Below are 22,301 nucleotides of genomic sequence, written 5' to 3'. Positions count from 1 at the left end.
TGAATTGAACTGAAGATAACCACAAAGCATATCTAATAGATGGTAATTTTTCAGAACCACTATTTTCTAAGCACTTACTCCTTAATCCCTGGCCAAAAGTGGTAATGGATATTGTAAACTGTCTGGGTTAGATGATGAAGATAGGAGTTGAAGATGTTGGGGTGACATGGAGATGGTCCTATGTGATTACTTCTTTGACCCAACTTTAATATTTGTTTCAGAAAAACAGTATCCTCTGTCATAACAAAGCAGTATTCTCTTTCCAAAAAAATCAGTGAGAGCTTTTCTGTTTTGTATGGGACTTCCCTGATAGCTCAGTTGGTAAAGAATCTGCTTGCAATGCAGGAGACCCTGGGTCAGGAAGATCCACTGGAGAAGGGATAGGCTACCCGCTCCAGTATTCTTGGGCTTCCCTTGCGGCTCAGCTGATTTGTATGAAACCTCATTTTGTACTGATATTTCTTCTTCTTGAAAAACACTGCAAGTTGGTACTAGATATTTTAACAAATGCTTTGTTTCCATCTAATAAATAACAAAATGCAATCAAATTTGCCAAAGAAGAAGACATGCTCTTTTTTATGACCACTGCAAGACTATGAATCCTACTCAGTACATTTGTACCAGAGTTTGGCAAATGACAGCTTGTGGGCAAAATTTGTCAGCTAAAAATGGTTTTCTGTCAGAATGGTTTTACATTTGTAATTTGTATTTTAATTTTTTATATGTATAACAATTAGCTTGGTTATTTTTAATCTGAGGATGCTATAAGAAAGTAGTTTGGTAACACTTATTATGGAATAATTTGCATTATAGAATCAAGTAAACCAAAAGAAAGGTTTGTATTATTTTGTACTGAAAGAAGAATCATTTTATTCTTGCAAAATGAGTCAACAAAAGAACATATGGCATGATTATTTTCTGATAATCAAATGTATGGATTTTCATAAAATTCAAAATATTATATTCATAAAACATTAGGTAAAATTATTAAATATGCTATTAGAAAATAAATTCTTTTTTGTTATTAATGATAAATATTTTAGAAGCTAAATTTTTAAATTTTTCCATGTCTGCCTTCTACATCTGTTTTAGTTAGAATAACAAAAACCAAAAATAAGTTTATAGGTAATTTTATATTTTTAAGTGGTTGAGAAAATAATATTTTGGGGCATGCAAAAATTATATGGAAATTCACATTTTTGTGTCTATATACAGTTTTATTGGAACACAGTCATGACTATCTATTTTCATTTTGTCTGTGGATACTTTTGGACTACTGTGGCAGAGTGGAATAATTGTAACAAATACCATGCGGCAACAAAGCCTAATATATTTACTTTCTGGCCCTTTACAGTAACCTTTTTAACACCTGGTCTAGACTGCGAGGTCATCCCTCTATATGATGGGTGGTGTGTATATCTAAATGTAGTAAAATAAGGTGAATTCTTTCCTTGGAATCACTTAAATCCAAACTTTACATTGGCTTATGAAAACATCTTGGTATAAAATAGATTTTTTTAGGTTCCAGAATTGTCTCCCTACTTCACTGGTGCATTCTCACCCTTCTCAGAGTGGAGGGACCAGGCTAATTCACACATCTGGAGCCATTAAATTATAGGCAGTTTAGCTTTCTATTGAAAACTAGGGTAAGAATTTTGTGGCTTAAAAATTACTCTAAACTTTGTTGAATATAAATATCAAGTACACTATATAGAAAACAATGAACAAGGACCTACTGTATAACATAGGGAACTCAACTTGATATTCTGTATTACCTATATGGAAAAGAAACTGAAAAAATAATAGATATGGGTAAGTGTGCTGTGTGCTAAGTTGCTTCAGTTTTGTCTGGCTCTTTGTGACCCCATGGACTGTAGCCCACCAGACTCCTTGTCTATGGGATTCTCCAGGCAAGAATATTGGAGTGGATTGTCATGCCCTCCTCCAAGGGATCTTCCCAACCCAAGGACTGAACTCGCATCTCTTACGTCTCCTGCATTGGCAGGCTAGTTCTTTACCGCTAGCGCCACCTGGGAAGCCCCAGGTGTAGGTATGTGTTTGCTGTACTTGGTTGCTCAGTCGTGTCCAACTCTTTGTGTCCCTGTGGACTATAGTCTACCAGGCTTCTCTGTCCATGGGGATTCTCCAGGTAAGAATACTGGAGTGGGTTGCCATGACTTCCTCCAGGGGATCTTCCTAACCCACGGATTGAATCCAGATCTCCCGTGTTGCAGGCGAGGCACCAGGGAAGTCCAGATATAAGTATATGTATAACTAAATCACTTGGCTGTTCACATGAAAGTAGCATATCATTGTTAATCACCTATACTCCAATATAAAATAAAAATTTAAAAAATGGCCCCAAATGTAGTGCTGAAGTGCTATTCGTGTCCTAAACACAAGAGGACTGTGAGGTGCCTGACAGAGAGAGTAGACATCTTAGGTAAGTTTCATGCAGATGTTATAGAGGTGTTGGTCATATGTTCAAAGCCCATGAGTCAACAATACATATTAAATAAGATGCCTTTTAACAGGAACACACATAACAGAACATTATGTATTGATTAGTTGATGAAAATGTAACTGTATGCTCACAAGATCCTCCCCCTATATTTCCCCTAGTAGCAAAGCTTCAGTCTTCTCTAATTCAGTAGGTAAAGTGAATTCATAGGGGGAAAAAAATACCATGAAGAATGAGAATTGATTATAGTAACTTTTAATTTTTTCACTCTTTAAAATTTGACTTTCTGTAGGTAAATTATAAGACTAACAATCTATTTCCCATTCAAAGTTTGTGGGCTCGTGTGTAGATATATATGCATTTTATTTGAAGTTATTATTTGCTGATATCAATCCATTGGTACAGATCAGTTTTCATAGCTCAAGTCATAAAGGCTAAATATGCATGAACAAGGCAATGAATTAAGGGAATTTTCTGAATTAAGCTTTACATTTGAATAATCTGAGGAATATCTGCTGTGCTGAAAACTTTGGATTACAGAGTATTTTAAATATATGCAGTCCTATTATTCAAGTCTGAAATGTTAAACTTTTTGGCTAACACAGAGAGATCTACAACTATAGATCAAGTTTTCAAGGATTAGTATCAGTTATTTTGATAAACATGAGAAAATGCAGATTTTTCACATAGTAGCATTTATTATGGACTACACTTCAGGGAAATTGGTGGTAAGAGTAGTTTGAGGAGGCTTCAAAGAGGAATGGTTTTAAGTTGGGACTTGAAGAAGAAGAATTTTTATAGAAGAAAGAAGTATTGAGGTCATGAGGGAAAATAGAAAAAGTAAAGAAAAGGTATAAAAGAAATTAATACATAGCATTTTTGAAAACAGTGAGTGGATCAGCTTGGTTTAGTTTATTCCACATTAAATTATATTAATACTTGTTAGTACATCTTAAGGATTACTGTTTGAACCACTTCAGGACACCTACTTATAACCAACTGATAAACTAATACATGAAACTGCACTTGAAAATATTCTTGCCTGGACAGAAACTGATGTCCAGAATAGAATGATCTCTTTCTCATTTCATATACTCCATTGCATGTTTCATCCTGTGTAAAAGCCCTACCTACCCTCCCCATTAGCTTACAAAGATTTACTTGATTAGACTTGGTAGAATCTCTCTGATAAGCTTTACAATGCAACATCCAGAAGGTGATTAATTCCTGAAGGCAATATGAAAATAACTTCCAAACAAATTAAAGAGAAAATGAAAGAGAGAGAGAGAGAGAGATCAGAACTTAAGCTGAATCTGAGAAGTCTGGGTCCAGATCAGAATCTTCTGTGTGATCTTTGAGACTCAACCATAGGCAATCACCAAGGGTCTACCTGGCAGGCTTCACGAGGGAAAGCATCCTTCTTACCACTACTTAGTATACAGTATCCAGGGAGTTGCAGGCAAGGACATGTGCCCTTCCCCCGCCTTTACCAACCATGCTCTTGGGTGTATATGCATCCTTAGCCCAACAACCTCCATTTGGACACCTTCAGGAAAGGCTTTAAGATACTTTGCTTAACAGATAGGGAGTAGGCAACAGCCATGGATAGTATTCAGCATAATTCTTGAGGTCAGGGAGCCCTTGGTGCTCTTGGTTAGACTCTTCCCAGGGGTCTCTCTGAAGACCTTCATGTCAGGGGTCCTTCAAGAAATTCTTCTTACTCTGATTCTGTGCTTTCCCACTTTTACCACATCCTTTCTTGTTAGTCCTGGTCCCTTGGTCCGTAAAATGGGAGTATCCTATGATTTGGGCTCCTTGTGTAATGAGATGATGGCCTCTTTTCCCCTTCTCCACTTCTGTGCTCATACTTGTGACCTGGTGTCTTTCTGTGGGGAAAATGGAACACTGAGGATGGCACCTTTCCTGTTTAACCTTTTGCTTATTCCCTCCCAGGAAATGAAGAAAGGCTTGAAGGTAACTTTCAGTGTCGTTTATTGTCTTAATCGACCACTACAACATCTGGCCGTTCAGCATTTTCTCTCTCTGACAGAATCCGTTTGAGCTCATTTAGAATCCAAGGAAGTGAGATGGAATGCGAAATCGTTTATTGTAGATGACTAGCTTTTTTATCTCCAGATAGTAGAGGTGTAAAAACTATGGAGAAACAGTCCTTGAAGTTACCGCAGAAAATGTTAGTACTACAAGTTACCAGCTAGACTAGATGTTCGTCTAAGCAACCCGTTTTACAGAAGAGGACTATCATGCACTGAAGAGTTTGAAGTTGAATCATTATTGGCACTTTTCTTCTATGTTGCTCTTCCACTCTGGATTTATTTCTTGGTTCAAGGACTCTTAGACTGAAGTACTAGTGGGGAAGGAAATAAGGTGGCCTGAAGCAAGAACGGATGGGTAAAGAAAGGAGTTGCTATGACAAGCTCGTTAAATGATGTTTCTTGTATATAATGCTTCTTGTGTCTGTTGTTTCAGTTCACTTTCAGGGACCCTGACATTTGCTTGAGCTTACTTGTTATGAGTAGTCTTACAGTTATTGCACAACAAGGGATCAGTGCAGAAAGAGATGGTAGTTTGTCTCTTCAGAGAGCCTTCACTTTCTTTACATATCAGATATCCTACTGCTACCAACACCCTGACCTCAAGAAGTATACCACATACTATCCATGGCTGTTGCCTACTCCCTATCCATTAAGCAAAATATACTAAAACCTTTCTTGAATCCAGAGGCAGAAAAAAGGTGAAAGGAAAAGCTTGGTTTATAAACGGTCGTGGTAGTTCTGACTGGGGCTATGTAGAATTTTCCTTAAGAATTGCTAATTGCTAACAACAACCTATACTCAATGAGTCTGTAAAGCTCTATTTATTAATCAGAAATTACATAGTAGCCAGTTATAAAATAACAGAAATGATGAGCTTTGCAGTGCCTGAGACAAGAGCTTGGGTGAAGGTAAACCATTTTGGAAAGGGATTTCAGGGAACTGAGGTGGGAGGAAGGCTGAGCACTGAAGAACTGATGCTTTCAAACTGTGGTGCTGGAGAAGACTCTTGACAGTCCCTTGGACCACAAGAAGATCAAAGCAGTCAATCCTAAAGGAAATCAACTCGGAATATTCATTGGAATGATTGATGCTGGAGCTCCACTACTTTGGCCACCTGATGTGGAGAGCCAACTCATTGGAAAAGACCCTGATGCTAGGAAAGACTGAGGGCAGGAGAGGAAGAGGGTGATGGAGGATGGTTGGATGGCATTACTTATTCAATGGACATGACTTTGAATAAACTCCAGGAGATAGTGAAAGACAGGAAAACCTGGCATGATGCAGTCCATGGGATCACAAAGAATTAGACACGACTTAGCAACCGAACAAAGAACAACAAAGGTGGGAAAGAAGAAAAGTGAAACAGACAATGAAGAAAAGCCAGCACATGGCTTGAAATGGTCACAATGTGGACCAGACTTTCCAATGTGCTTCGTGATCTGTACAGAACTGTGCATTATTTGATTGATTTTTTTCTTTAAAACATTCTTGACAATAATATACTACTATCCCATTTTAAATGATGGCCACATTCAGCCTGGGTGGGAGAGGAATTTAGGGAAGAAAGGATACATATATATATATGTGTGGGCTGAATCCCTTCACTGTTCACCTATCACAATATTATTAATCAGCTATATCCCAATAGAAAATAACAAGTTTAAATTAAATTAGAAATTAAAAAAATCCCAACAAGTGGAAAATGTCAGCATTCTTCACACCAGAGAAGGCCACCTGATCCCAGATTCAAGGAACCAGAGAGGCACACCAGGAGGCCACCCGAGACCGGATTCGAGGATTACAGGCCCTATACACATCCTAATCGTATCAACAATCTGACCTTTGAACTGTTGCTATAAAACTCTCATCAAATCCTCCTGTGTGGGGCCATATAGTTTCTGAGGCAGAAGCCCACTCTGTCCCCCTTTGCCTGGCAAAACAATACAACTATGCTTTTCTACTTAAAAAAAAAAAGTGTTTGCCATATCTTATAATATTTTATCACCAAACTTTTCCAGAATATTTGCGGTAATTTTCATAATATAGTTATCCCACAAGTAATTTTTTTCTTTAAGACCATAAAGCCTTTCAGATAATGAACAGTTATAACATTTTATCATCTAATATCTGGATTTTAAAACTTTAGATATATGACTATCTCTTTTTCTCCCTCATGTTTCTTAGAACAACACTATAGGAATGATACTTAAGTTATATTCTTTAATAATGTTGCTGATGAAGGTATGATGATGATAAAGTGCAGACACAGGATAGAAAATGACTAATCAAGGCATCCATAGTATCTTTGTTGTTATTTTCCTGCCATTGTCATTGGCGCCTCATGTTTTAGTCAATGTATTAAGACATTCTAATAAATGTTATGTTGATCTGGTTAGAAAACCCTAACTACTTAATAATTCAAAAGTATTTGTTGAATTTTGAATAATAGCAGGAAGTAAGCATTTTATCTCAGTACTTGAATAGATACAGCATTATATCCATCTTTTTAACAGAGGCAATAATGTCTGTGAAATGATCACTTTGTAGTGAAATAACCATAGCGTGGAGATAGTCTAGTTAAATATTCTCAGCTAAATAGATATAGTTCCTTCACTCCCCAGAGGCTTCTCTCATTACTTCATTGGTCACCGAACTATTTTTCTGTTTCACAGTCATATTCCCAGAAGATTACCTGACCTTGGAATTAAACACCTGACTTGCACAGGTGGGTGTTTGAGGTGCCTTTTCAAACAGTACTGTATTCTGGTTGGAACTTTAAGCACAGAAAAATAAAGCATAATATCATGTTCTCAGTAAGAGACAAGGTCACCATCCTTTTCCAAGTCATCAAAAGTTCAGAGGTAATACCTTTAAAACAAAATCACCCAACTAGTAATATCTTTAGCACTAGAATAAAACCAATCTGTTTATTCCACAGCCAGTTGTTGCTCTATTGGCTCTCTGCTTTATAGAAAAGCATAAACCAGAGAGGAGAAAAATTAGGAAGGAAAATACCAAGAGAAGCAATAAAAGCATAAATGATTATGTTTTAGATGACAGAATTTCAAGATGGTTTTATAATTTCTTTTCGTCCTTCATTCTCCAGGATTACAGAAGTAAATTTGGATTAATTTATTATTTCCAAGTTATTATCTAAACTACTCTGTCAATGTTGTAGTTGAATTAACTCAAATCATGAGCCACTCTAAAACAGAAAATACATTGGCTAAGAGCAATCCCATGGTATTGAACTAATGAACTTATCTGTCCTTGGAGAAATAATTTATATTTTCTGTGCCACATTTTACTCACCTAGCCTAGAAAACCTCTAGGTTTCCTTCTGGCCCTATAAGCTTACGAGTCCATGAATTTTCTTAGGAGAAAGAATAAATTTTCCCTTCATGGGCAGGGATTTAGTTGTTATTTTTATTATCATAAATGCAAACTAAGACAGTTTTCATATTTGAGAGGAAGCTTTGTATTGAATTACATAAAGTAAATGTTTTAAAAATAAATTTTCCCATTGATTCTCTTCCTGCATTTTTCCTTCTGTTGTTAGCTTTCTTTGCAATAGATGGTGCTCTTTACTCAGAGAAACTGCTTATATGATTCTTCATCAAAAGATCAAGAAAATTAGTTTTACTCTTTAACAATCATTAATTAAAGAAATCAGACATAAAAAGCAGAAAAAATCGATTACAAACAACTTGCACCACCTCAATAAAGAAAGCATAACGGAGAAAACGACTGTTAGATGATTTAAGAGCTCCAGTGAAACCTACAATACTTGCTGAATAGATGAAGCCAATATTGCAGCTAAACATGGAAGTGCCATAGTAGGAAGAAAACCCTAAATCAAGAGCCGTGTTAAAGTGTTAAAATAATCATATACTTCTCAAAAGTTAAAACATAGTATTCCATATTAACATGTAGGATTTGAATAGGCACATCAACACCAACACAATCTACATCAATCTCAGCTAATATTGAACTTGTATATTTTCTGCCAAATAAACCTGGAACATCTGGACAAATAGAAACTGGGCCACAAACTCTTCTGAAATAATTTCACTGGATGAAGACACTTTTTAATTTCTCTAGAGCAACCATTACAACTTCCTATGCAATAGTTTATCATCCAGAATTATGTTGTTTTTGGTCACTTCTGACTAGTTTCAACTTTTGGGGGCACTGAAAAACAGTGCTGCAGTTCCGAACCACCTGACCTATTCCTGATTCAGTTTGTGACTCCCCTAGCAGATCTGTAGCTGCCAACTGCAAACTGGTCTCGGCAACACAAACAGCACCATTTACTGTGGCAAGACACCAGAAAAACTTCCTCTAGGAGTGAGGAAGAGCAGGGCACAGCAATGGTGCAGCAAATACACTGGAATCAGCAGGAGCAGGAAAGTTGCCAAGGTTCATCTCTGAAAAGAATAGAGAAGGAAATCTGCCCCTTCTGCCTCCAATTAAGGATAAAATAACTAGAATTTATCTTCTATTTTCCACAAATTATTGTTTCCACAGCTCCTTTGGAAGGGGCTATGGGACACTGTGGTTAAGAGCCCAGAGCCCTTCTGGATCAGTATAAACAAGCTGTAAGATAGAGGCTTTTTTTTTTTTTTTGCCAGAGCTTTATAGCTTTTACTAAAGCAACTTCTCTTTCTGAAATTTTGGATTCTGTCTTTATTAACGGAGGGAAGAATAGAAAAGTAAGTTTTTGTACTCAAGCTGCAACCACTCTGTCTAATTTCACCTCTACATTCTCCCCTGTTTTACCTCCTTTTTTCTCATCCTCCCCCCCAACACCCTTTATGCCTCTATTAGCCACCGAAATCCGGAGCCCTGTGGCCTTCCTTACCTGACAATCACATACATGACCAGGAAGTTTCCGAAGAGCCCCACCACGCACACGATGGAGTAGAGGGCCATGATGATGATGGCCGTGATCATGGAAGGGCTGCCGGCCGAAGGGCACAGGCTGTCGCTCCCGCCCAGCTCGGTGCGGTTCGGACCGCATGGGTCGGACAGGTTGCCTTCTAAGTGGGAGAAGTTGACCCAGGAGCTGGGACTAGGTGCTGGGGAGCAACTTGAAGGGTGTGTGAAGGGGTCAGTGCAGTTGCTGGCGTTCGTGGGGACGGCGCCGCTGTCCATGGTGCTGACCGCCGGCTGGGACCACGTTGGGAGTAACCGCGAGCACCCTGACTTTTCGGGTTCCACGCGTGAGCCGCTTCGTCTCGCCGCTGCCACAGCTCCTGTTATTTCTTACAGCGACCAACCCCGGCGGAGCCAGAGAGGAGCGTCAGGCAGGAGAGAGCTAAGCATCTGACATTATTCTCTGCTTGTAGCCCCCTCCCACCTTAGAAGTACACAGACAGGGCTCCAGCCCCACACCGCCGGTGGGGAAGGAGGGGAGAGCTGTGCGGGATCCGGAGGCTGGAGCCGAGGGAGGAGAGAGAAGGGGATTTTGCGCAAAGCGATCCAACGACTCTGTTTCCCCACTCAGCATTCCTCTGTGCAAACACCTCTAAGGACAGGCAGAACCAGAAAGGGGGTTGGAGGGAAGGGGTTGAGAGTGAGATAAACGGAGAGTTTTTGGCGGATGCAAAGCATTAAGGAAGGGGGCTGACCTCACATTTTCCAGCACCGTTTTCTCAGTGTACCATGACAGAAAAGACACTGGTCTGACGCCATCCTGACATCCCAGACCCCAGAGCTCTTCTGTCTCTGCTGCCTAAGCAATGATTTGGTGCAGGGTACACAGAATCCTCTTCTGTAGCCCTCCTTGCCTCAGACTTTTTCTGTCTGTAGAAAAAGTCACCATGTGTCTCTTTACTAATGGAGAATTTCCAACCCTTCAACCCTGCCTGAGACAAGAGTGATTCCTTTTCTGAAAAGAGATGAAAAACAAACTTTGAGAGAGGATATCTATTCCCTTTACTTCATATTCCCTTTTTTCTCCTGGAGCAGAAGTTTTATTTGCATCTAATTTCTAGCTTGCTGACAAAGAGGCACAGGGAGTTGTGGCATCCTGAAAAGCCAAAGAAAGACAAGGGTGACATTCCATATATAAATCTCATAGGTTGGAGTTATTAATTATTGGTTTTATCTCCAGCCTTCCTACATATGCTTCTCAGTAGAAGACTGTGAAAACCAAGTGTTTACATTATTTCAGTGTATTCTAGTGTAGACATTCCAGGAAAAACTACATAGACATCTGGAACTGGAATGGCTCATACAAGGTTAAGGATTATTGTTATGCTTTAAAATTTGATAATTCACTTTTAAATCCACAAATGCTTCTACTTTATTAATAAATTTTGCTTTGTTTGTCTTTGTTTTTTGGTAATGTTAACACAAATTCTGAAGTAATTCTCATTTCTATTTATGGGTATATTTGTCTGCATATGTATCTTTTAACTACTAACACTATCATTAAAGATCCCCAGTTGTTTGTAGAAAGCTATATCCTTGGTGAACAGGGATCAAGGTGAGGTAGAGAGCTTGGAAAGAAGATTTAATTCTAATATTATTTTTATCACTTGTCTGGAAAACATAATACTGGTAAACTCCACTAATCATAGATAATTTTGCCAATGTTCAGTATTTTTATCTTTTTTTATGTTGAAGGATATAATTTCAGCAATAACATGTTATAAAGATCTCCTACAGAATAATAAAAATGCTTCACCACGTATTCTCCTATGAACTAATGTATTAATTCACCCATATTCAGCTGAAATCTGTCTGCCATTATTCAGTCTCTTGAGGACACACAGAACCACTCTAAACTTACTTATGTGAAAGACAAATTAGCACAGTATAAAAAGTCCTTGCCTTAAACCCAGATCATTTTGCAAACCTTAGATTTGTAACTTAAACTTTTTAGCTGTAGGAATTTGCATACGTTACTTTACCCGACTGAGTGACAGCATTCTCATCAGTGGAAAAAAAATGTATAATACTTCATATGTCTTTTACCAGGATTAAATGAAATACATAATACAATTGAGTGATTTAATAAATAAGTCATTGTGATTATACTTCATATATTTGAAAATAATTGAGTAGTCTCTTCTGCAAATTAAACGTTAGTTTCCTTAGACTGGGTCTTAAAAGATGTGGCTTTGAGTTCTTTCAGGAAATTGGCCCCTTTTCTAGTCATATTATAGTTTGTAGATCTGCTCTTAAAACAGTGTTCTAAGGATAACCTCACTAATAAACACTGAACAATATTATAAACTTCCTTTTTCTACCATCACAGGTTTTGGAGCTCTATTCACTTTTTATTTTTGAAGTTACATTACTCTCATCTCCTTCTAGGTCTAGTATAGGCAAAATTTCTTAAACATAATCCAATTTAGTTCAACAAATATTTAATGATCTACTTTGGACCAGGTGTTGGAACTGAAAAAGATAGATATGATTATTTTTGACCACAGAGGTTTACCTCTTATCCTTGGTAAATCATATTTTTCCTATTGTATAAATTAATACATTATAGAAAGATCAAAGTACAACACTGTAAATTGTTTTATTTTAAAATTACATTTAATTAGAGCTAGTTCATAATTCAAATCCAGCAAGATCCTTTAAAGTGATGATTCTATCATCTTTTTTATGCATGCTTCCTATTTTGTATACCTTATTTACTCTCCCAGCTTAATATAGTTTCCTCAAGACAAGCTCAATCACTGCATAGTAGAATGTCTCCCTTTCGCTTTGTCTGTGTGCAAAAGATATACATACATGCATATATATATGTACACACACATGTTTTTTGTATATGAGGAATATTTATAATTTTGTTGATATTTCTCCTTAGCCTACATTTTCTATTTAAAGAAAGAAAAATTTATCATATCAGTCAAGATTTACCATTGCTATAAAATTCATATCATACATTTTTTTTCATAAAAATATTTGCTTCAAAGCAACACATTCAGTAATAGCTAAGTTAGATCATAGGCAAATATAAAATGTTTCCCCTCTTCCTAGAATTTCAAATATAAATCAGTTTTAGTTATTCATTGGCTTCCCTGATAGTTCCATTGGTAAAGAATCCGCCTGCAATGCAATAGACTCTGGTTCTATTCCTGGGTCTGGAAGATCCCCTATGGAAGGGATAGGCTACCTACTCCAGTATTCTAAGGCTTCTCTTGTAGCTCATCTGGTAAAGAATCCATTTGCAATGCGGAAGAACTGGGTTAGATCCCTAGGTTGGGAAGATGCCTTGGAGAATGGAAAGGCTACCCTCTTCAGTATTCTGGCCTGGAGAATTCCATGGGCTGTGTAATCCATGGGATCACAAAGAGTTGGACATGACTGAGCGACTTTCACTTTAGTTATTAATATAATTACCATCATCCCACACTTATTTGAATATCTTGATCCTGATTTTTTTGGAGCATGGTTGTTAATGAAACACATGATTAAGAACTATTAATGAGAAATACAGGTGTAAATACTACACATGAAGCTATTACAGTGGTTTGAAGTTCAAGTGAAAACGGACATTCAAGGTTACATCAGAAGAACATTTTATATATTTGCTTACAGATGTTTTTGTTATTTAGTATTGAAACTAACGATATTCTAAAAGCATTTTATTATAATATTATTTTTGATCTCTGTATTGATGCATAAACATCCAGAGAAATGTAACAGATATCCTTACTTGCATGGCAAAAATAAAACAAATAAAAATTTTACAGCTACCTTAACTTGATAACCTGAGAGAGACCTCTGAGATAGAGACATCTGGGATAAATCAGAAAACAGCTCAAAATCTAGGGTCTGGTATTTGTGACTTTGTTACTTACTTAGAAACTTAGTAAAGTTTCTCATGCTTTCTGATACTGGATTTCCTCCTCTGGTAAATTATATATATATATACACACACACACACACACACACATATAAGTTCCTCAGTTGTGTCTGACTCTTTGCGACCCCATGGACTGTAGTCTGTCCGTGTCTTCTCTGCACGGAATTCTCCAGGCAAGAATACTGTAGTGGATAACCATTCCCTTCTTCAAGGGACCTTCCTGACCCAGGGGTTGAACTCAGATCTCCTGCATTGCAGGCAGATTCTTTATGGTCTGAGCCAGCAGGGAATCATATATATATATATATATATATATATATATATATATATATATATATATATATATATATATTTATATATAAGAATCAACTCCAAAGGGTTTTTTGCAGAACTGCTTGCATATGAATTTGTCGTTTGCCTTTCGGCTTTTTAGATGTTGTTATATGTGGCTTGGAGATTAGCAAGAAGAGTTATTGAAACTATTATGTGATATTTAATATCATAGAATCAACCATAAAAAATCTAATTCTTTTAAGAGACTGAAGATGGGTGTCTGTGGGTCCAGCTCAATGCTCTTTCAATTCATCCAAGCATCTAGTTTAAGTGATTTATAAGCCTAAATATCTTTCTTAAAATATGAAGGAATTTCAATTCTATTTGAATCTTGAGATCATGGCCACTAAGAGAACAGACTCCAGCAATAATTTTATTTTCTCATACAGTTATTAACTATTGAGGCTTTTATTTCTTAGGTATTTTTAAAATTTTAGCTGGTAACCTGGTTTCCAATGGAGAGACTCTCCCCCAGACTCAGTCTTCCCTGCTGTACAATGGAGTACCTCTCACAGTGACAGTACAGTCCACATGAAGTTTGCTTTCACACATGCCTGATTATCTGTTAGGTATGATTGACTGCAGAATAGAATTTAATGTTCTGTTACAGAAGTTGAGTTTAAATCTACAGACTTGAGAATGAATTTCTGTATAAATTCTTTCAGTTCAGTTCTAAAATATTAAAATATGCAATCCCACTGCTGGGCATACACACCGAGGAAACCAGAACTGAAAGAGACACATGTACCCCAATGTTCATTGCAGCACTGCTTATAATAGCCAGGACATGGAAACAACCTAGATGTCCATCAGCAGATGAATGGATAAGAAAGCTGTGGTACATATACACAATGGAGTATTACTCAGCCGTTAAAAAGAATACATTTGAATCTGTTCTGATGAGATGGATAAAACTGGAGCCAATTATAAAGAGTGAAGTAAGCCAGAAAGAAAAACACCAATACACTATACTAACACATATATATGGAATTTAGAAAGATGGCAATGATGACCCTGTATGCAAGACAGCAAAAAAGACACAGATGTGTATAGCAGACTTTTGGACTCAGAGGGAGAGGGAGAGGGTGGGATGATTTGGGAGAATGGCATTGAAACATGTATACTATCATGTAAGAATCAAATCACCAGTCTATGTCCAAAGCAGGATACAGCATGCTTGGGGCTGGTGCATGGGGATGACCCAGAGGGATATTGTGGGGAGGGAGGTGGGAGGGGGGTTCATGTTTAGGATCGCATGTGGTGGATTCATGTCAATGTATGGCAAAACCAATACAGTATTGTAAAGTAAAATAAAGTAAAAATAAAAATTTAAAAAATATGTTTTATTAACAATTAAAAATTTTAAAGTGAAGTATACAAAATCATATGCTTTCTACAGAAGTTTAACTACTTTCTACCCACCACCCCTTTCTCTTCCTCCCTGACTTAGAGACAATCATTTAAAAAATGTTTTCTCCATAAATTTTTAAAAATTTTCTTTTCCTTACATTTTAAAAATTATAAACAGTTTTATATATAAAGCTGTCATATATGGATGTGAGAGTTGGACTGTGAAGAAAGCTGAGCACTGAAGAATCAATGCTTTTGAACTGTGGTGCTGGTGAAGACTCTTGAGAGTCCCTTGGACTGCAAGGAGATCCAATCAGTCCATCCTAAAGGAGATCAGTCCTGGGTGTTTATTGGAAGGACTGATGCTGAAACTGAAACTCCAATACTTTGGCTACCTCATGCGAAGAGCTGACTCATTGGAAAAGACCCTGATGCTGGGAGGGATTGAGGGCAGGAGGAGAAGTGGACGACAGAGGATGAGATGGCTGGATGGCATCATGGACTCAATGGATGTGAGTCTGAGTGAACTCCGGGAGATGGTGATGGACAGGGAGGCCTGGCATGCTGCAGTCCATGGGGTCGCAAAGAGTCAGCCACGATTGAGTGACTGAACTGACTGACTGAACATTTGCGTCCATTAAGTCCATTGAGTTTTTTTTTTTTATTTAATTTTAATTTTTACTTTATTTTACTTTACAATACTGTATTGGTTTTGCCATACATTGACATGAATCCGCTACGGGTGTACATGAGCTCCCAAACATGAACCCCCCTCCCACCTCTCACCCCACATCATCCCTCCGGATCATCCCCGTGCACCAGCCCCAAGCATCCTGCATCCTGCATCGAACATAGACTGGCGATTCGTTTCTTACATGATAGTATACATGTTTCAATGCCATTCTCTTAAATCATCCCACCCTCTCCCTCTGAGTCCAAAAGTCCACTCTACACATCTGTGTCTCTTTTGCTGTCTTGCATACAGGGTCATCATTACCATCTTCTAAATTCCATATATATGTGTTAGTATGCTGTATTAGTGTTTTTCTTTTTGGCTTACTTCACTCTGTATAATCGGCTCTGGTTTCATCCATCTCATTAGAACTGATTCAAATGTATTCTTTTTAATGGCTGAGTAATACTCCATTGTGTATATGTACCACAGCTTTCTTATCCATTCATCTGCTGATGGACATCTAGGTTGTTTCCATGTCCTGGCTATTACAAGCAGTGCTGCAATGAACATTGGGGTACATGTGTCTCTTTCAGTTCTGGTTTCCTCGGTGTGTATGCCCAGCAGTGGGATTGCTGGGTCATAAGGTAGTTCTATTTGCAATTTTTTAAGGAATCTCCACACTGTTCTCCATAGTGGCTGTACTAGTTTGCATTCCTACCAACAGTGTAAGAGGGTTCCCTTTTCTCCACACCCTCTCTAGCATTTATTGCTTGCAGACTTTTGGATTGCAGCCATTCTGACTGGTGAGAAGTGATACCTCATTGTGGTCTTGATTTGCATTTCTCTAATAATGAGTGATGTTGAGCATCTTTTCATGTGTTTGTTAGCCATCCATATGTCTTCTTTGGAGAAATGTCTATTTAGTTATTTGGCCCATTTTTTGATTGGGTCATTTATTTTTCTGGAATTGAGCTGCATAAGTTGCTGGCATATTTTTGAGATTAGTTGTTTGTCAGTTGCTTCATTTGCTATTATTTTCTCCCATTCAGAAGGCTGTCTTTTCACGTTGCTTATATTTTCCTTTTTTGTGCAGAAGCTTTTAATTTTAATTAGATCCCATTTGTTTATTTTTGCTTTTATTTCCAGTATTCTGGGAGGTGGGTCATAGAGGATCCTGCTGTGATTTATGTCAGAGAGTGTTTTGCCTATGTTCTCCTCTTGGAGTTTTATAGTTTCTGGTCTTATGTTTAGATCTTTAATCCATTTTGAGTTTATTTTTGTGTGTGGTGTTAGAAAGTGATCTAGTTTCATTCTTTTACAAGTGGTTGACCAGTTTTCCCAGCACCACTTGTTAAAGAGATTGTCTTTACTCCATTGTATATTCTTGCCTCCTTTGTCAAAGATAAGGTGTCCATATGTGTGTGGATTTATCTCTGGGCTTTCTATTTTGTTCCATTGATCTATATGTCTGTCTTTGTGCCAGTACCATACTGTCTTGATGACCGTGGATTTGTAGTAGAGCCTGAAGTCAGGCAGGTTGACTCCTCCAGTTCCATTCTTCTTTCTCAAGATTGCTTTGGCTATTCGAGGTTTTTTGTATTTCCATACAAATCTTGAAATTATTTGTTCTAGTTCCGTGAAAAATATCGCTGGTAGCTTGAATCTATAGATTGCTTTGGGTAGTATACTCATTTTCACTATATTGATTCTTCCAATCCACGAACATGGTATATTTCTCCGTATATTAGTGTCCTCTTTGATTTATTTCACCAGTGTTTTATAGTTTTCTATATATAGGTCTTTAGTTTCTTTAGGTAGATATATTCCTAAGTATTTTATTCTTTTCTTTGCAATGATGAATGGAATTGTTTCCTTAATTTCTTTTTCTATTTTCTCATTATTAATGTATAGGAATGCAAGGGATTTCTGTGTGTTGATTTTATATCCTGCAACTTTACTATATTCATTGATTAGCTCTAGTAATTTTCTTGTGGAGTCTTTAGGGTTTTCTATGTAGAGGATCATGTCATCGGCAAACAGTGAGAGTTTTACTTCTTCTTTTCCCATTTGGATTCCTTTTATTTCTTTTTCTGCTCTGATTGCTGTGGCCAAAACTTCCAGAACTATGTTGAATTGTAGTGGTGAAAGTGGGCACCCTTTAAGACTTATGCTATCACAAATATTGGTGCAATAAATATTCCTGAGGTTTTCACACTTTTTGCCAGTGTGTCTTAGATAGATTCCTAGAGTTATTGCTTGGTCAAAAGGTAAATGTATGCTATTTTACATTTTCCAGCCCTAATAGAAATATATAAGGGTGCCTTAACAATACATGGTTAACTTTTGTGACTTTTGTCAGTATAGTAGAGGAGAAACAGTATTCCGGTGTAGTTTGAATTTTTATATCTCTTCTCAATGAGATTGAACATCTTTCCTTAGAGTTGGAACATTTGCCTTTAGTTTTCTTTGGGTTTTCTGTTCAGCTTCTATTTACGAAAAAAAAAAAAAAAAAGGGGACCATTACTCTTTTCCCTTGTTTGTTTTAGGAGCTCTTTACATATTAAGAATATTAACAGGTTAGTTAATATTTCCACCTGTTTGTCATTTGTCTTTTTTATTTGCTTATGGTATCCTTTGCTATGCATAAAGTACCTTTTATCTTCCATATTCAAGTTTATTCATATTTTCCGAGATTACTTCTGGACTTTGACTAGCAGGTAGTCAAATTTTCTGATTTCCAGAGTACAGAGGAATTTAACCATATTTATTTCTAGTATAACATGTTTTATTTATATAATTTACTTCTTAAATTTATTCTCATTTATAGTATAAGGAATGGATGTAATTTTAATCTTTTTTTCCATATGGCTATCCAGTTATTATAATTCCGCTTACTAAAAAGTATTTTTCTTCTCAGACTTGAGATGTCAACTTTATTGTTTTCTATATTTTACACATGTATATATACGTAATTGGGTTTTTTTTTTTCCTGAACGTTTCATTCTATTCCATTTGTCTGTCTTTTTATGCGACACTGTTATGGGAATTCATAGTGTACTTTAATAAATGATAAAACTAGTCAGTCCCCCATTTTTTTCCAGTTTGTTTGTCTTTTCAAATGAACTTTACAGCTTAACTTGTCAAGTTCGAGAAAAGAAAAACATGATGGCTTTTATTGGTGGTATTGTATTGAGTTATTAAATTACCTCAGGGAAAACTGATCTAATTATGATGTTAATTTTTCCTATCTAATTACAGGTTATATCTTTTCATTTGTTTGCATTTACTTTTGCAACATTTAAGGATATTTTATAGATTTCCTCAGAAAGGTGTGGATAGTCTGCTTAAAGTTTAGGCTAGGTATTATTGTTATTATTATTTTGGGTGCTATAAGTTTGGTCTTTTTTCACTAAATCTTCTGTTTTATTATATTTATATATACATATGATATTGCTATTTGTATGTTAACTCTTTCACCTGCAACTTTGTTAAACTCTCTTCTTGTTCATGACAATTTTGGGAGGGGGGTAATTTAAACTCATTTTTGCATGTGGTTACATATTTTAAATTATAGTAATAGGAAAATTACTTCACTTTCAAAATTCAAAACTCCAGAAAACTTTTCAGAAATGCACAGTACATAAAGGACCTTTATGCTCAATGAGCCTATCAGTAATACATCCAAGGTCATACCTTACAGTGAAGTCTCTGCTGAGCTGGGCTGTTTTCTAAATTCAGCATAAGCAGGTTGTAAATCACTTTACCTTGAATAACCATTAAATTTCCTTTAAAGTATTATGCACACAGTTTTGTATATAGGATCCCACATGTAGCATTTATCAAATCTTATTTTCTGTAAGTGCATATTTTTATATGGCTCTCAATTAATCTTTCAATTTTCATGATATTCACTAGCCTGCCCAGCATTTTGTTAGTTGTAATAAACTCTTTAAATATTAGGTTATGTTTTGCCTTTCTCATAATCTTTAAATGGCTTCTCATCTTACTTAAAGCAAAATCAAAGTTCTTTCAAGGGCCTACCAAGCCCTGAAGGTTCTGTGTCCCAATCACCTCCCTCCACCACCTCTGTAACTCCATACTCTACAACTTTCTCTCCGTTTCTCCTTCTTGCTTCATGGACATTTCACTTGAAATATTTTTTCTATTAATAAATGTCCCAATGGCTCATCCCTTCACCTCCTTAAGGTATCTGATCAATTAGATCATAGAGATCAATAACCCCATTCTTGACCACTCTTTTCAAGCAGCCTCCATCCTGTTGATGTGTCATTGGCCCCATTTTTACCCCTCCCTGTGTCTATTACTCTTGACTCTCCAGCTCTCTCTCTCAGTGGGTGGGATCACCTACACTGTTCTTTGAGTCCAGGCCCTGTACTATGACTCTCGTTAGCCAGTAGAATGAATTAGAAGTGACAATGTGCCAGTTTCGAGCTAGGTTTCAGGAAACCATGGCTGTCTGCACTTGCTCCTCACATGCCTTCCAACGCTTTGAGAATCTGCTAGGACTGGTCTGCAGTAGGTTGAGAAACACATGGGTTAGAGCTGAGTTGGCTCAATCATCTCAGCTGAGGTCAGCCTTGATCATCCTGCAGCCAGCCAACCAAAGCAGAGATCACAGAGTTGACACACGTGCAACTAACACCTATTGTTAAATGTGGCAATATTGTGGTAACAGTTAACTAACCAACCGGAGAAGACAATGGCACCCCACTCCAGTACTCTTCCCTGGAAAATCCCATGGACGGAGATGCCTGGTAGGCTGCAGTCCATGAGGTCACGAAGAGTCGGACACGACTGGGCGACTTCACTTTCACTTTTCACTTTCATGCATTGGAGAAGGCGATGACAACCCACTCCAGTGTTCTTGCCTGGAGAATCCCATGGATGGCAGAGCCTGGTGGGCTGCTGTCTATGGGGTCACCCCGAGTCGGACATGACTGAAGTGACTTAGCAGCAGCAGCAGTTAACTAACAGACACAGCATTGCAACTTCATTTCTTACTACACAGCATCAAGCTTTATTTAGCACTTCTCACCATCCACACTAATGTATGTATTTTACTTGGGCAGGTAGTGTTTTTGACTTTGTTGTTGTTCAGTCACTAAGTCATGTGTGACTCCTTGCAACCCCATGGACTGTAGCACTCCAGGCTTCCCTGTCCTTCACTATTTAATATTAATTACATGAAGGCATAAATGAATTTTTCTGGCATAAAGTAAGTTTTCCATAAATGTTTGTTATATTGATAAATTCACAAAACTTATTTTTACATTTTACCAACATGCATTGATTGTTTTAGGTGCTTGAATGCCATTGCTAATAGAATTTTTCAAACTAGTTATTTTTTCTCACATACTTGTACTGGAGATTTAAATTAAATCTACATAACTGTCTCTCAGTTCTCCCTAGAATTTCATACAGTATTCTTTGAAAGTATTCTGACTTCAACTGGTTGTTACTCGTTACATAAATTTCTTCGTTATTCTTATTTTCTCTGGACTTTTGACTGCCTTTAAATAGTAGGAATCAAAATGTTTAGGGGACTTCCCTGGTGGCTCAGACGGTTAAGCATCTGTCTACAATGTGGGAGACCTGGATTTGATCCCTGGGTCAGGAAGATCCCCTGGGGAAGGAAATGGCAATCCACTCCAGTACTATTGCCTGGAAAATCCCATGGACAGAGGAGCCTGGTAGGCTACAGTCCATGGGGTTGTAAAGAGTCAGACACGACGAGGCTTCTATGGGGTAAATGTTTAGAGTCCAAGGATAAGCCCACTTGAAAACTCTCCTCCCCTCTTTTGAAGGTCTAAATAATTGAAGATATTGAGCAATAAATATTACTAGACAAATTTACTCACATTTCAGGTATTTCTGGGAAATATTTCAAAGAACCTATTTTTATTTTTAAACATTGCTGAGGATGAGTAAGTTTAAGGGCAAAAAATTAGTTGATTGAAATGAAATTAAAAACATAGACCCACTTTGACTAAACATCTGATTTTGAATGTATTAATAAGTTTCCAGCTTGGCTCATAGATGCTAGAATGTGCCATTATTTGCTGCTTTAACTGTTTGGAAGTACGATATCCAAGAAGCGCTCTGAGAACAGATGTCATCACATATGCCTTTCTGCCAACAGTGGAAACTCTGTAAACTGTATTTCAGTCTTAATCCACCCAGCAACTCAGAAGAAGGAAAGCAATGCAGCCTGTGATATCTAAACCAAGGGTCCTCAACCTCCAGGATTTAATACCTGATGATCTGAGGTGGAGCTGATGTAATAATGTTAGTAATAGAAATAAAATGCATGGCAAAAAGTTTTGGGACTGCTGAACTTTACCAAAGGTTGGTTATCTATCTGCTGGAAAATTCTTATCATGACAGCAGTTAGAAGACAAATGTTTATTTCTGTTGACTTTTACTTGCTTGAGATCATTTCAGAAGTTTGTCAAATATTCAAGCTCATCTTTAAAAGTCTTAACTTCTTATATTTTTATTATGTATCCCATATTAAACCATTTACTGAAGCAATAATCATAAATAGTCAGTTCCATTGATATTTTTGAGTAGTTCCCATCC

General features: G+C 37.1%; 1 protein-coding gene across 1 annotated transcript in view; it reads right to left on the bottom strand.

Annotated features, from left to right (window-relative positions):
- The window catches only part of OPRM1 (opioid receptor mu 1), a 40,982-nt gene extending 31,135 nt beyond the window's left edge, over nt 1-9,847 (bottom strand). The window contains exon 1 of the mRNA XM_069598770.1: nt 9,377-9,847. Within this exon, the coding sequence (XP_069454871.1) occupies nt 9,377-9,669 (293 nt within the window). The 5' untranslated portion in view covers nt 9,670-9,847. The remainder of the gene's footprint in view (nt 1-9,376) is intronic.
- Nucleotides 9,848-22,301: the final 12,454 nt, after the last annotated feature.

Source organism: Ovis canadensis, chromosome 8 (assembly GCF_042477335.2).
Source record: "Ovis canadensis isolate MfBH-ARS-UI-01 breed Bighorn chromosome 8, ARS-UI_OviCan_v2, whole genome shotgun sequence".
Taxonomy (NCBI): domain Eukaryota; kingdom Metazoa; phylum Chordata; class Mammalia; order Artiodactyla; family Bovidae; genus Ovis; species Ovis canadensis.
This window is presented reverse-complemented; position numbering and strand designations above follow the sequence as displayed.